The 14,301-nt window shown below is 38.4% G+C and overlaps 2 protein-coding genes across 2 annotated transcripts; one reads left to right on the forward strand and one right to left on the reverse strand.

Moving 5' to 3' along the window:
* Positions 1-8,928: 8,928 nt before the first annotated feature.
* LOC122147457 (forkhead box protein I1-like) lies at positions 8,929-12,099 on the reverse strand. The gene is made up of 2 exons (XM_042770210.1): positions 11,356-12,099; positions 8,929-11,080 (listed from the first exon to the last, which is right to left on the reverse strand). Exons 1-2 carry the CDS (start codon positions 11,948-11,950, stop codon positions 10,518-10,520), a joined length of 1,158 nt encoding a protein of 385 aa, XP_042626144.1. The 5' UTR covers positions 11,951-12,099; the 3' UTR covers positions 8,929-10,517.
* Positions 12,100-12,859: 760 nt separating this feature from the next.
* LOC109055419 (synaptonemal complex central element protein 3-like) lies at positions 12,860-13,841 on the forward strand. Its single transcript, XM_019072642.2, has 3 exons — positions 12,860-13,045; positions 13,301-13,409; positions 13,499-13,841. The coding sequence occupies exons 2-3, from the start codon at positions 13,301-13,303 to the stop codon at positions 13,678-13,680; spliced, it is 291 nt and encodes a 96-aa protein (XP_018928187.1). The 5' UTR covers positions 12,860-13,045; the 3' UTR covers positions 13,681-13,841.
* The last annotated feature ends 460 nt before the right edge of the window (positions 13,842-14,301 follow it).

Here is a 14,301-nt window from a genome sequence, read left to right on the forward strand (position 1 = left end):
ACACACACACACACACACACACACACACACACACACACACTCTCTAAACACTTAAAACATCATCAGACATATGACTTGCTTTTAGAGCAGACAGTTGGCTAAATGATATGTTGAATGATGTTAGCAATGCCAAAGGAAAAGGAATGTGCCTACAGACAGAATGAAATGAACAAAACATTGCTAAATAAAAAGGTGAGGAAATGAGGGCTGTGGGATTTTAGTACCAGTGCGCTGGTAGTGTGTGATGTTACGCAGCTGGAAAAGGATGAGTGCAACAGATCTCTACCTTGGGCACACTATTGACACCTTCATTAGTGCTGCATAGGAGATGCCTGCACAGTATAGCTCATTTATGTTTCTCTCCGGTGAACAGTTTAATTGACCGACACAGAGAAAAGCTTACATTTCAGAAGATGCAAATGAACTACAGTTGTTTCTCCTATTAGCAATATCAGTTTAATATAGAGAGAGATAAATACACACATGTATAGGAAGGCCATTATATAGAAATATATTACATAAAAACATATACCACACCTTTCCTTGCATCCTTGCAATCTTATTAATCTTATTAAATTACTTATTAACTAATTACTTATTCACCCAATTATGTGTTTATAATATGTTATTCTTTTTTTAAGCAGCGCAACCACCTGCATACAAATGCACTTTCTACCAACCCCCCAAGCTTCATTTACTTGTTTTTCCACTGTGTATACACATCTGTATTCTCCACATACTAGCTGTTTCTATCCCTTAGGCTGTATGCAGGCCAGGTCACTGGAGTAAGAGACAGTAGCCTGGCAACCTCAAGTCAAGGTTAAAATAACATAATCTCATCCGTTTTGTTGACAGTTTAATCTATTATTTTCTCCCTGGTGAAATACTGCAATTCTCTGGGTCTCTCTCATGCACTTTCATTTCCTAGCAAATCCTTTCCATTTGTAATGGTTTATGTTGCATTACCCATGACTAATGACTAATGCCATTGCAAAACTCCATAGCAGTATAATGAGGCAGTGTATTGCCTCCTTAGGGCTTGTAGTGTAGTCTTGGCTTTGTTAAGAGCCCCTATTTTTGACTTAGCAATTTTATTTCAATCATATTATATATTTGGGATTCGCAAAATTACTCTTGTTAAAAGTCAATGATATCATATTTTTAATTGATGTGCAGATTTGTTGTCTCATGAATTCTAAACCCTGATGGCTTTTTTTTTTTTTTTTTTTTTTTTTTTGCTTATTTTTATCAACTGTTTGAGAAATTAAAGATTAGTAGTGATATAAATAATATACAATAAAATTACAATCCGCCTCCATACTTTTCAGTCCCACTGTGGAGGCATGTTGGTATATGCTGATGAATGCTGTATGTGGGGTGCCACATCTTACCTTAGGCTAAGTAAGTGCACTAGAGTGAGGATACCAGCATGATCAGCATGCATCGGTGCATACTTGCTTCTGGACTTATGACGTTAGATAATTTAAAGGTCATCAGGCATGAATGAAGACGCAACATGTAAGAAGGTATCTTTATTAAGCGTAAAATTATATTTCCATTGATATGCTCTACATTTTTAGCTATTTTTCTAGATTATTTTATATAGTAAAAGCAATAAATGATTAGTATTTTCCCATTCAGATGGTTTTCACATCCAATAGCATACTTTGTTAAATAGCAAACTGGCTGATTAAATTTATTCCTTTTATTTGATATTCTCCTGATGGCTTGATAGGTTAATTTGATTAAAATTCATGCAAAGAGGTTTAAATTCCAAATCTACAAACACATTAATGAATCTTAATATCATTGACTTTTTCCAAAGAATATTGATTACATACAACGAGGATATCACACTGGCTTTTGCTGTATGTTTCACATCAAACCAGCTGGAATGATCAGATCGGGTTATTAGATGAATATCAGGGGTTGAAGTTCCAACATCAACCATAAGCCTGATACTCAAGGATGTGGTGATGCATCTGTGGGACATTGTATTTGCTTATGAAACATCTCAGCTGTTAGCTGTTGAAACTAATAAACAGCCATGATGTTTGAAACCAGCTACCGGCAGAGTTGGGGCCAAATGTCTCTTAACACTCATGGAGTTTTGTTTTTGTCATGTTGACATGTCAAATATTTTAGGGGGAAATAACACAGAACAGTCCATTACACTAAAGTGTTTGTTGTCTCTCAACACTATTTTCACTAAATATTCTATATAAGCCCTGGTACATGTCAGTTCATTTAGAGCACTGTGCTCTCCAGATATACAGAGGCTAGTTTCATTTGGAACAGTCCTAAAGAATGGATGCTTTCATGTTGGGATGGAATTTGGACCATAGATGTGGAATAATTGTTGTCTTCTGTTTATATTTTTCTTCCTCTTGATGAACATCTTGTTGAATGCAATCAATGGACTTCTTTTCCTTTAAGGACCAAGAGGATGAAAATGGTACCTGTTCTTGGCATGTGTGTTTTAACAGGCTTTTTTTTTCTGATTTAGTCAGTGTTCTGATTATATGGATTGCTTGTCTTTCTTAGAAAGATTGTCTGGGTAAATTCACGGAACAACAATTCAGTTTGAATCAAAGCAGTTGAACTGAATCAGATATGTACAATTTAAACTGAATTTTGAAATTATATTATTATATTAATTATGTTACATAATTAATGTCTAGTCTTCATAATGTTACATTTTTCAAAACTTAGTCTATTTTTATTAAATACATTAATAGAAATACTTGTCCTATGTGTTTTAAAAAGCTTTTGCATATTCCAATCTTAAGATGCTGTAATATTTTAAATAGGAGTGTGAGTGAGTGTGAGTGTGAGTGTGTGTGTGTGTGTGTGTGTGTGTGTGTGTGTGTGTGTGTGTCTGTGTGTGAGAGAGAGAAGGAGAGATAGAGCAAGCAGAAATTAGTTTTTTAAGTGACATTCAAACTTAATCAGGTCAAAAGTACGTTAATGTGACTTTGTAGGAGAAGGTTAGCTGTGCTTATGAGCACCAATAATTCAAGGACGGCATCTTTAATCTTTGTCTCCTCATAGCATGTGTATGAAGTGTGTAAGATTATTTACACACAACAGTAACCTGGAACTGGATGGTCTTTCTTATGCCTGATTCAGTGAATCAGAGCTTCATCTCTCTGCCTGACATTTTCACATTGAGTTTACTAAACATTGCTAATCAGTCAATACTGTTTAACTGATAACATTGCTGCACGTGGTTGCTGTTTTGGTTTTGGTGTTGTAGTAGTTGGCAGCAGGGTGCATTGCCCTTTAGGGGGTTAGTCTCATCCAGTGTCCCCCATTTAAATATAAATGTATTAACAGAGAAAAATCAACAGCCATAAAGCTTGAAGCTTATCAGTTCTGTCATCACCTTTTAACAGTTCGATTTCAGCTCATCGGCCCCTTCCCCCGAAACACGTCATTGTTGTGATGGATTTGTTCATGTCTGTTTAAAGTTTATGCTATCAACACTGCACAGAACCAGCTGGAATGCACCCAATTTAATCTCATCCTTGACATAACCCTCTCCCACACTAACACTACAAAGTCATACTATGAATTTTACCCTATTTTTGGTTGTTCTAAGGATTCATCTGCTTTAATTTTATGGCTTAAAGAATGAATAAGCATATTTTTGATCAGGGTTGAACTAAATCCTAAGGCTAAGAGTGATAACCCTTACAAAACAGTACAATGGCTTTACCATGGTAAATTGATGGTAACATTTTTAAGCCCATGATGGGGCTTCTTTTTTTGTGTTGACACGCTTATGGCTGGGAAACTCCTGTTTACTGTAATACTGAAGCTTGATAAGTGGACAAAATCCATGCCTGCAAGGCAGAGACATCCAAGTTATAGAACCTGGTGAAGGTAAACGGCAACGACCAGCCGGCGGCCGCACAAGTATGAAAAATAGAGATGGTGGTAAGGTAGGCAGAGGAGGAGGCCATTCCTCTGGTGTAGTGGGCCCTCACACCTAGAAAGATTAGCACGTGGGACATGTCACAAGAGGACGGGTCCTCGTTCCATGCTGCACACCAGTCAGAGAAGACTGACCATTTAAAGATGTCTTGTAGACTGAGTTCTAGCCTCCAAAATGGTATTAGTTACACTCACAGGGAGCTGCAAAGACTCCCGTCGAGGGGCCAAACATGAAGTTTCCACAGCTTTTGATAGCAGCTGAATCAACTCGGGGAAACACATCTGATTCCGCCAGAGTGGGGCCACCAGGAGGACTGAGCGTCTGACTTGCCTGACCCGTCTGATGACCTGAGGAAGCAGGGCAACCGGGAGGAAGGCATACAGGTGAATGCTGGGCCAATCGTTGGCCAGGGCATCTCACTGTCTCAGAAAGTTGATTGGGCAGTCAAAGTTGTCTTCTAAGGTAAAGAGGTCCACCTCTGCCATCCCAAAGACAGACCAAATCATTTGAACCATTTGGGAATGTAGTCTCCATTCTCCTGGAGCTACCTTGTCCCAGGACAGCATGACCCAAAAAGCGCTACAAGGATACCCTTAAAGTTTCCTTGAAGAGCTTTGGACTCGATCTGAAAAGCTGGGAATCCCTAGCACAGGACCGACCTGCCTGGAGAAGAAAAGTCCAGGACGGTGCAGTCCTCTGTGAGAGCAGGAGAAGCTCCTGTGCTATCTTGAAGAGGCAGCAGCACAAATCTACTAAGGAAGGACATGTGGCTGTACCTCAGAGCTCTACATCTTCCCTGACCTGTCCAGTGTAGCACAGGGAATTCCGGGCTCGGATTGGCCTCTTCAGCCATCTGCGCACTCATCAAAACCCAATAAAATGACAAAACGTGCCATGGTCATCATCAACTGTGATGGACGAACAAGAAGAAAAGAAGTGTGTGTGCGGGGCCAGGGACAGTCCGAATGGCAGGACTGTGAACTGCTAGGCCACTCCCTTGAATGTGAATCTCAAGAACAGGCTGTTATGGGGGGCTGCCTGGCTGTGAAAGTAAGCATAGTTCAGATCCACTGAAAGAAACCAGTCCTCGGGACACACTTGCATGAGAATCTGTTTCAAAGTTAACATCTTGAATGGCCTTTTCATAAACGAGCAGTTCAGATGTCTAAGATCGAGAATGGATCTGACTCCACCATCTTTTTTGGGGACGAGGAAGTAGCGTCTGTAAAATCCTGACTCGCTGTTTACTAGAGGAACTGTTTCCATGGCTCCTTTTGCAAACAGTGTTTGTACTCCAGATCGGAGAACATAAGCATCATTGTCCCATACCGAGGTTTGAATAACACCTCTGAAGTGAGGTGACCTGCGAGTGAACTGAAGCATTTAACCTCGTCCTATGGTTTTTAGAACACATCTTGACCCATCCGGGATATCTTTCTTAGCCTGAGACTGGGAGGATGGGCCCAACATGAATGGAGCTTCCTTGGCTCAGTGTTAAGGGATGGAGAGCAAGCGCAAGCTTTCTTTGAGGGAGTTCCGGCCTAAACGAGAACTGACCCTCTCCTCTTCCTCTTTGCATTCGGATCAGAATGGCTTCTGAGGCTCAACATCACTCTGGGGCACCTTGGTGCTTCGGAATCAGGTAGTGTTTCACCATCCAGGGCCCAGGTTCAGGTTTAGGCTGGGGCTGAAGTGGCCCATCCACTGTAGGGACAAAAAGTCCCTTAGGAGAGACGGGTGAGTATAAGAAGGTGACCTTGTCAGACTCCCTGATCTCTGTCAAATTCAGCCAAAGGTGGCACTCCAGCACCACCAAATTGGCCATGGCCTTGCCGTTCGCCTGTGCAGTGACCTTAGTAGTGCGCAGAGCCAGGTTAGTCGCTATGCGCAGTTCTCTAAAGGCATCAGAACTCTGGCTGGACTTGTCCATGGTGCGGAGAAATTTGGACTGGAACACTTGAAGCACCGCCATCTTGTGAAGCACTGAGCCAGCCTGGCCAACTGCTGAATAAGCCCTGTTTGCTAGGGTTGAGGTAGTCCTGCATAGCTTAGATGGATGCACTGTTTGGGCTTTTAACCCCAGGGCTGATGGAGCTCACAGATGCGCAGTGACTGCCTCTTCCAGAGGGGGTAGCTTGCTATAACCTCTTTTCTTCAGCGCCGTCAACAGTGTTGAGAGCAGTGGAAGTAGAGGGATTAACACGGGACGAGTATTTGAAATAGATGTCTTATATAACATTACCAATGTTTCTACTTTTAATCAGTTTAATGGATCCTTGCTGAATAGAAGTATTAATTTCTTTAAAAAATATTCTTACTGACCCCAAACTTACTGAAAAAAAAACATTATTTATATTCACGTATGATGAGTCATATCTGTATAAAACAGTTAAATTTTATAGCACATAATACATTTAAATGTGGGAGGGACAATCTGAAGTTTAGCTTTTTTTTTCTTTTAACAAAAATTTGTTAAAGCTTGGATATTTTAAACAGCAGTAAATGTCGGACCTTCTGCAGTAACACTGTGGACTAGTTGCTGACCCCTGGATAACAATATTCATGTCCCATTGTATATTCTTAATATTTTAAAATTCAAAGGCACGTTCAAAAAACATGATTTTGAAAATTTATGTTTTTGTTGTTGCTGTTGTTTCCATAATTGTTATTTATCTAAGACAATTAAAATGACAAGTCAGTAAATGGATCCAGTACTGACTGTCATTGGCTGGTCATAAAATCTGTTCCTGGAATATATCAGAAGCATCTCGAACACATTATTTTGGCAGATTCTGTTTGAAGGACAGGTGTTTGCCACACAACAGGCAGCAGGTGTAACAGAAGATTTATAGATTTTAATCACATTATATTGTTGAGAAATAATTCTGCCCCAAGGCTACAGGAAACAGTGTGGTTGATGAGTGGATATTGAGCATAGATCTAGCAAAATAAGTCAACACAAAGCAAATTAGTCAAACACAAATGTACATTTGTGATAATCAGTCATTACTGACCTGTTGCCGTAACAAGTCCCCCCTCACAGAGGCAATGTGTTTGCTTTGTGCTTTGTGTTTGTTTTGTTGTTGTTTTGTTTTGTTTCATTAATTGTGGTCTCATCCTCTTTATGTATGGCTGTAGGCCAAATGTGGTCAAAAACAACATAAATAAAAATGTCTTTATCTCTGTTATATCCTTTGAATGAATTTTCCACTTTTATTTTTAATTAAATAACTGAACAGCTTACTGTGAAATATAAGGGAGGAGAGGACAACTTTAAATATAATTTTCATATCAGAAATGCATATCATGGGACATTCATTTGTAAATTTGCTTTACGTCTGCTAAATTGATAAATCTAAATGAGGACAGCTGTAGTGACTGCAGCCCCAGAAGAATATATATATATATATATATATATATATATATATATATATATATATATATATATATATACAGAGAATGTTATTCTACAGAATAATTTAATTTATATTTTAAGGTGTATTTTGGTTTCCTAGGAGAGATCAGAGATCAATTGTAAATTGCTGTCTGAGTGGAAAACAGTCACAAAATCTCCATATACATGGGCCAAAAAGAAAGCACTGAGCATTTCCAAATGGTAAAATAAGCAGTTGGTAATTTGCATCATTACATCAGTGAGAGGGTGTAGAGTTTTCAACCAAAAGCCAGCTTTCCTTACATTTGTTTTATTGTTAGGTTTTGTAAGACTGAGTGTTCCTTCTGTTTCTTTTGGCACATTTGAAGCAGACGGTACAGAGTAGAACAAGTTCTTCCCTACTTTCACCTGCCACAGCTGGTGCTCGACCGGCATGTAAATATAAACTAAATGCCATGGAATATATGCACTGCTGCATAAAAACAGTGGCAAAATAAGCAAAGATCTATGTGATATGCAAATACACCATTAGAAGAATACATACCTTTCTATTAAAACTTTCTTTCTTTTTTCTGTTTATATGCGTGTGAATAATGTTTATGGTTCACAGGCCAACAGGAATTATCATAACTCATCTCAAAGATAAATCCAATAGTGCAAATGTTTCTTTAGTGTGCCGAATAATGGCACGTGTTTTGCGTGTTACTTTAACTAAGGAATTGCCTTATAATAAATCCACAGATTCCATACTACTTTATATCAATTTCTCAATCTGAAGAGGACATTCCCTTGGGCAAGAATTTGCTTGAGGGCTCATTCTCTATTAATTGAAGCTTCTGCTCGTACACATGAAACAAATCGTAAGAATGAAAATCATGAAACCCAGATTTGTTAATTTCTTAAGAAAATGTAATTCCCTGGTCTCCTGGGGTGTTTTGTGAGCTGTTATGCAAAACAGTTGTTATATGATCTGAGTTGAGGTCTTTGTGGTAAACTTCTACCTGCTTAAAGTTACCCTTAAGTCAGGTAAAGACAACAACCAAATGGATTCATTTCTGACAGGATAACTGATTTACAGATGCAACATGTCTGTTGGTGACCTTGGTGAAATTTGCCAAACAAAGTTCTCCATCATGTAGACATTTTTTATGGTTATCTTGACAGTACAAACGTACACATGCATACTCCTACTCTAGAAACTGCTCCGGGCTATAGACCCCACTAACAGAATCAAGTCTCAGAAACTATTCAGTTTGTCTGAACCAAAGGTTTCTTTTTTTTTTTCTAGTTTCATTTTATTATTTTTCATTTGTATCTCTATTTTCTGGTTGCTAAGCATGCATTTTAATCATTACAGTATTTGTACACTTAAACAACACTAAGACACTTAAAGTGTTTTAAACCCTAGGTAGTTTAATTAGGCCAACGTCAAATTCTTTGCTTAATTTCATTTTTTAATTATATCAGTGACAAAATTGAAAATAATAATACATTAAAACACATAGTATTTCACAATTTCACAGTTAAATAAACATGGTTTTAACAAGGTCAAGTGAAAAGTCCGTAATAAAGTAATAAAATGCACAAATCTATTTGACATATTTTGATTTATTTATTTTTTTGTCCCATCCGTTGCGATCACTACAATAGTGGTTATCGCTGTGTCAGTGTCAATCATTGCAATTTCGTGAGTGACTCATGGAAAGACAATTTAGTGGATTCACTCCAGTGTAGAAATGCAATTGTCATTGCCAAATCTTGGCAGAGCATAATTTGGCTGTTGGTCCATTTAGCAGCATGTAAAACAAAACATTTATTCAAATCGTGAATGGGATGTATACAGAAAGCTCGCAAAAAGCACTTCCTTTATAGTCATTCACTCACTGCATTTCACCATGAGTGCAAAAACTCTTGTTATAATCTGACATGGACCTTATTAGAGTTGTAGTAAATCACATTAACCATGTATGTTTACATTTGACAACCAGAAGTGTCCAAATACTTTATTTTTCTTAAGATGAAACTGTATATTTATTGTTTCATTTCAAACCTAGAAATCTATTAATTGTTTTGAAATGCATAAATGTCCAAATGCTCTTTGAGGCCACTATATTTAAGAATAGAACAGAAATCATAGAGCAGAACATGAAGGGAACTGTTAACTATCTGTCACTGTCTGGCTGTATCAAATTTTCTGTTAACTAAACAAAAATATCAAGCTCTTATCTCGAGCAGCTACTGTACTGTCTTACAACATATTATCTCCCATGTAATCATCACATGAATACAAATGCTGACAAATTTTAAGTATAATTGAAGCACTGCCAAAAACTGTGGGCTCAGCAGTAGCCTACATAATACAAAGTGAAAGTTTCAAGAAAAAAAAGGGAGGAGTGATGACAGTTAGAGTGACCTGGTGAAACTAGTTCTAGTTCTCTCAAGGTCATCTCTTTTTTTTTTTTTTCATGGAAGCTCTAAATCTGAGATAAACTTTGCTTTTAGTAAAATAAAAAGGAATTTGTTTTTAGTAAAATACAAACAGAATTTATTTTAAATAAAATTATTCAGTTGAATAACATGTCACTTTTATTTTACATGTATTTTATTAAAAAAAGAAGCAATATACACCCTTAAAGACCTCATAGTAAAGTAAAATAAAATAAAAAACACTCCATCCTTCACACATACCCAACTTTACAACTATACATAAAACACATTATCATGTTAAAATACAAAGACTGACATTATCATATGACAATACCAGCATGCAGCAGAAGAAATTCTGCTATACGTATATATTTTCACTGCATGGAGTTTCTCCGCCCACATAAGAAGTGATTCTTCTGTTCTGTTTCATTACATGTGCTTGAATTCAGTGTCAGTAATATGAGCTAAGTAAGAATCAGATATGTGCGTAAAATGGCTTGATGTCAGCAGCTGACCTCAGGTCAGAGCTGCTGGTAACAGCGGCCTTTGCTAGAGTCAGCCTGTCATATCTCATGCTGACTAGACCATTCCTGTGGGAATTCATTCGTATCTTGTGCCCACAGAACTCAAAGGATTTCGGTTAGGCCAAAAGCAGTGTATAGTTTCAGGAAAACAACAATTTTTTCTTGCCCCCAGAGACAGTAGCGTGTATTGATCATTCAGTTTTTTTTCTGTTTTAGCTGTCACCCGCTTTTCTTCCTACACCTCTGTGCCCTCCCGAGGGTAAAGAATACCTGTGGAGCTCAAACCAGGGTAGAAATGCCCATTAAACTGACTGAGAGCAGGCCCGCTGTAGCCTAAAGTGGAGTGGGACGCTGATGGGGAAATAGGGGGTGGTGGGGGCAGAGGTGACGCCCACTCAGACAACGTGGAGCTGGGGGAGTAAGTGCCAAACCCTACGGGTTGCAAAGCTCTCTGTGCTCCATCCCCTGGCAGACTGAGTGTAAAGGGACGACTCAGGGGATCTCCCTCCATGTCGAGAGAACCAGCTACGCCAGACATCTCAGTCAGGAAGTTGCTCAAGCATGGTGACGGACCCGTGGATGTGGGTGAAGGACCCTTTTCAGGCAAAGTGGAAATGTCAACAGCTTGATTTTTTGGACTGCCCCTGCCATTACTGTCTCCTGACTCTGAGCTCAGATTCCCACCAGAACTGCTCTTCTCTAGGAGACTGTCAGACTTTCTCTTCCTCTTGCGTCTGAAGTTACCGTTGTCAAACATTTTTTCACAATTTGGATCTAAGGTCCAGTAATTTCCCTTCCCTTTAAAATGAGAGATAAATTGCACATTAAATACAGTTATATGATCAAAAAATTATCTAGGTATTATATAGTATTATTAATTATTAAAAATTATTTAAAAAAAACTATTTATTGAAATATAATGATAAATTAAATTTATTATTAAAATTATATATAAAATTATATATAAATAATATTTACATAAGAAATAATGTGTAATGTTTATATATTTTATTATTATTAAGACTATATATTTTAATACTTTTTAAAAGAATTTTTAACTTTTTAACACTCACCTGGATCATCTTCATCTCGTGGAACCTTTTTGAAACAGTCGTTTAGTGAGAGGTTGTGACGAATAGAGTTTTGCCATCCTGCTTTGCTCTTGTTATAAAAAGGGAAGTTGTCTGCAACATACTGATAAATCTGACTTAGAGTGAGGCGGCGATCTGGTGCAACATGTATGGCCATGGCAATAAGAGCGGAGTATGAATAAGGTGGCCTGACCAACTTCATAAGATCCTCTTGAGAAGGCATGGAGAACCAGCTCAGGTCGCCACCGGGACCACCTGGTCCCCCAGGACCCAAATAGGCCCTCTGCATGCCGTAGTGCTGGGGAACAAAAGGAGGTCCTGCAGGGCCTGGGGTTCCACCCAGATAAGGAGTGCTGTTCATCCCTGGGCTGTTGAACCACAGGTAGGGGTTAGGCGATGAGGCGGCGTAGTCTCCGAGTTCATATGAGGAAGGATTTGCTCGCTGTGGACTCGGCAGTGATGGTGGTGGATAGTAGCCATCGCTGTACAGACTCAGTTCTGGAGGTTCCTGTCCCAAGCTTGGGAACTGAGGGCCACATCTCGTCGGAGACTGACCTTGAGATTCATAGGATGCCATTGCTGAGTGATCTGGATGTGTTCCTCTTGGAAACTCTTTCTTTCTGATGACCTGTAATAAGATGTTTCCAGTCGGAGTTGTCCTGCGTGTGTCCTCTCTCAGTGCTATTGTGCTTTCTTCTGCTGTATCAACGTATCAACATCATCACCTGTTGCACCAGTTTTATTTATGCATATGTAGCACCGCCTCAGTCCCACCTTATTGAAACCTTCCACGTGTTTATACTCTTCCTGACACAGCCCCCATAACCACCCACTTATCCAAAAACCAGCAGCAACACCATCACCTGAAGGCATTCACAATTTAGCCTGACACACTGGAATTTTCAGTTACAACCACATAAAACTACTGAAAATAAATTTATATGTGTGTGTGTGTGTGTGTGTGTGTGTGTGTGTGTGTGTGTGTGTGTCAGTGTGTGTGTGTGTATGTGTGTGTGTATGAATAAAACTTTTTCATAACTTTAACTTCTCAAAATATTTATGAGGAACAAGCACAAATTCATTGACGGAAAAGTTTCAACAGCAGCTTGTAAGTAGAATGATATTTACATTCTTGTCATTCAACCGTTCTGTGTAGAACACTGACTGGATAAAACAGGTGTAGAACCACCACCATCAATTCATTTCCCTTATCGAAAGTGTTGGTTGTAATTAATTAAAGCATGCAATAACATTTTAGCCAAGAGATAGTGCTTAGTATAAGTGCAAACTGTATTACATTGTATTATTAAATGACATTTATTTATATTTATTTAATTGTGTTGGTTCGCTCGTTCATTTATTTAGCAGGCCACGCCGGGACGTCAGGGAGGACGTCATGACGTAAAAGAATCGATGAATCGTTTTATCAATAGGTTTTCTGAAAAGAACACCTTTAAAGAACCGATTCGTGTAAATAAAGCGGATGTCCCTTAAAAGAAAGCGAGATTTATAGCGATTCCACAAGGTGTACGGTATTTGAGAGTGTGCACGCGCGAGAGCCGTTAAATCTACGTGTCGCGCGCATTGCTCCAGCAGTGCCAACTAAACATTACAAAAAAAAATTTTTACAAAACCTTTATATATATTGTCTGCAGTTCGATACATAACCAAGGTAATTTAATTAAGTTCTGAATTTCTATTCACACTACATGTATATTCATTTATTAACGTAATTTAAAGCAGCGTCGCTTTGATCTGAGGTAACGTTGTTACATTTGAATGACAGAAAACGGATGGAAGAAAAAACGTGTAGAACAGATTATGTGCGTTTAAAATTTGTTCTTATGTAATGAAAATATCACTAATTGAACATTTAAGATTAAATAACAGCAATCCATCGGGAGTTACGGACTTTGCTGGTTTTTAGATGTCGGACGATATTTCGAGTGCGCAATTATGTGAGAACATCACTCGTGAGAGTTTACAACTTAACCAACATTTGGAGAAGATGACTGAACAAATGGAGAATGTTTCAGGTAACTTAGCAAACAAATACTGCATTAAATATAATAACAATGCTGTGAATGAAAATCGACTGTGTCAATTTCATTTTCTTTGTCCTCAGTGAAGTTGTCTTGGATGGCATATGATATGGTTGTGCTCCGAACCAGTCCAGATCTTGCTGAATCCTTCAAGAACCTGGAGAATGAGTTCCTCAAGTGCAAAGCTGTCATCTGTGGTCCCACAGATGGACAAGATAAAAATTGTCATCCTGCTACTGAAGAACATAATATCCCCCCAAAATAAAGTCAGAGTTTCAATGTAGAACAGAGGCATATCTAATAGGATGATGTTAATGTTGTTAAAACTGATGCAGTTAGATCTTCCAGAGTTGTTTGGTGCCACTGTATATTTGTGATTTAGCATGGTTTTATTCCCTCATACAAATGAATAAAAATATCAACCAAGCAAACATACTGCTTGTGAATCTGATTAATCCAATACCAATAAAATACAAAAATGGGGCTTCTGAATATTCTGCTGTTCCATTTTTAGATTTTCTTATTGTGTGTGCCATCCATTTAAGACAGGAGACCATATTCAATTCAATTCAAGTTTATTTGTATAGCGCATTTTACGATACAAATCATTGCAAAGCAACTTTACAGAAAATTAAGTTTCTACAGTAGCTCATCATTGATGACTGTCACTATATGTGCATACGGCAGAAATGTTCGGAAAAATCAATAAAAAATGTAAACAAACAGACGATTAACACTATTAACAGCAATTATGCAATCAAACTTATAGCAAAATGTGGTAGTTCTGTATGTTGTCTCAGGGTTAGCATCATCTGAGGTCCTCTGAGGGGTTGGCATCATCTCTTCTCAGGTGTTCTGGATCCAGACTGGAGCTTTACGGCAAAAC

Source organism: Cyprinus carpio, chromosome A14 (assembly GCF_018340385.1).
Source record: "Cyprinus carpio isolate SPL01 chromosome A14, ASM1834038v1, whole genome shotgun sequence".
In the NCBI taxonomy this organism is placed as follows: domain Eukaryota; kingdom Metazoa; phylum Chordata; class Actinopteri; order Cypriniformes; family Cyprinidae; genus Cyprinus; species Cyprinus carpio.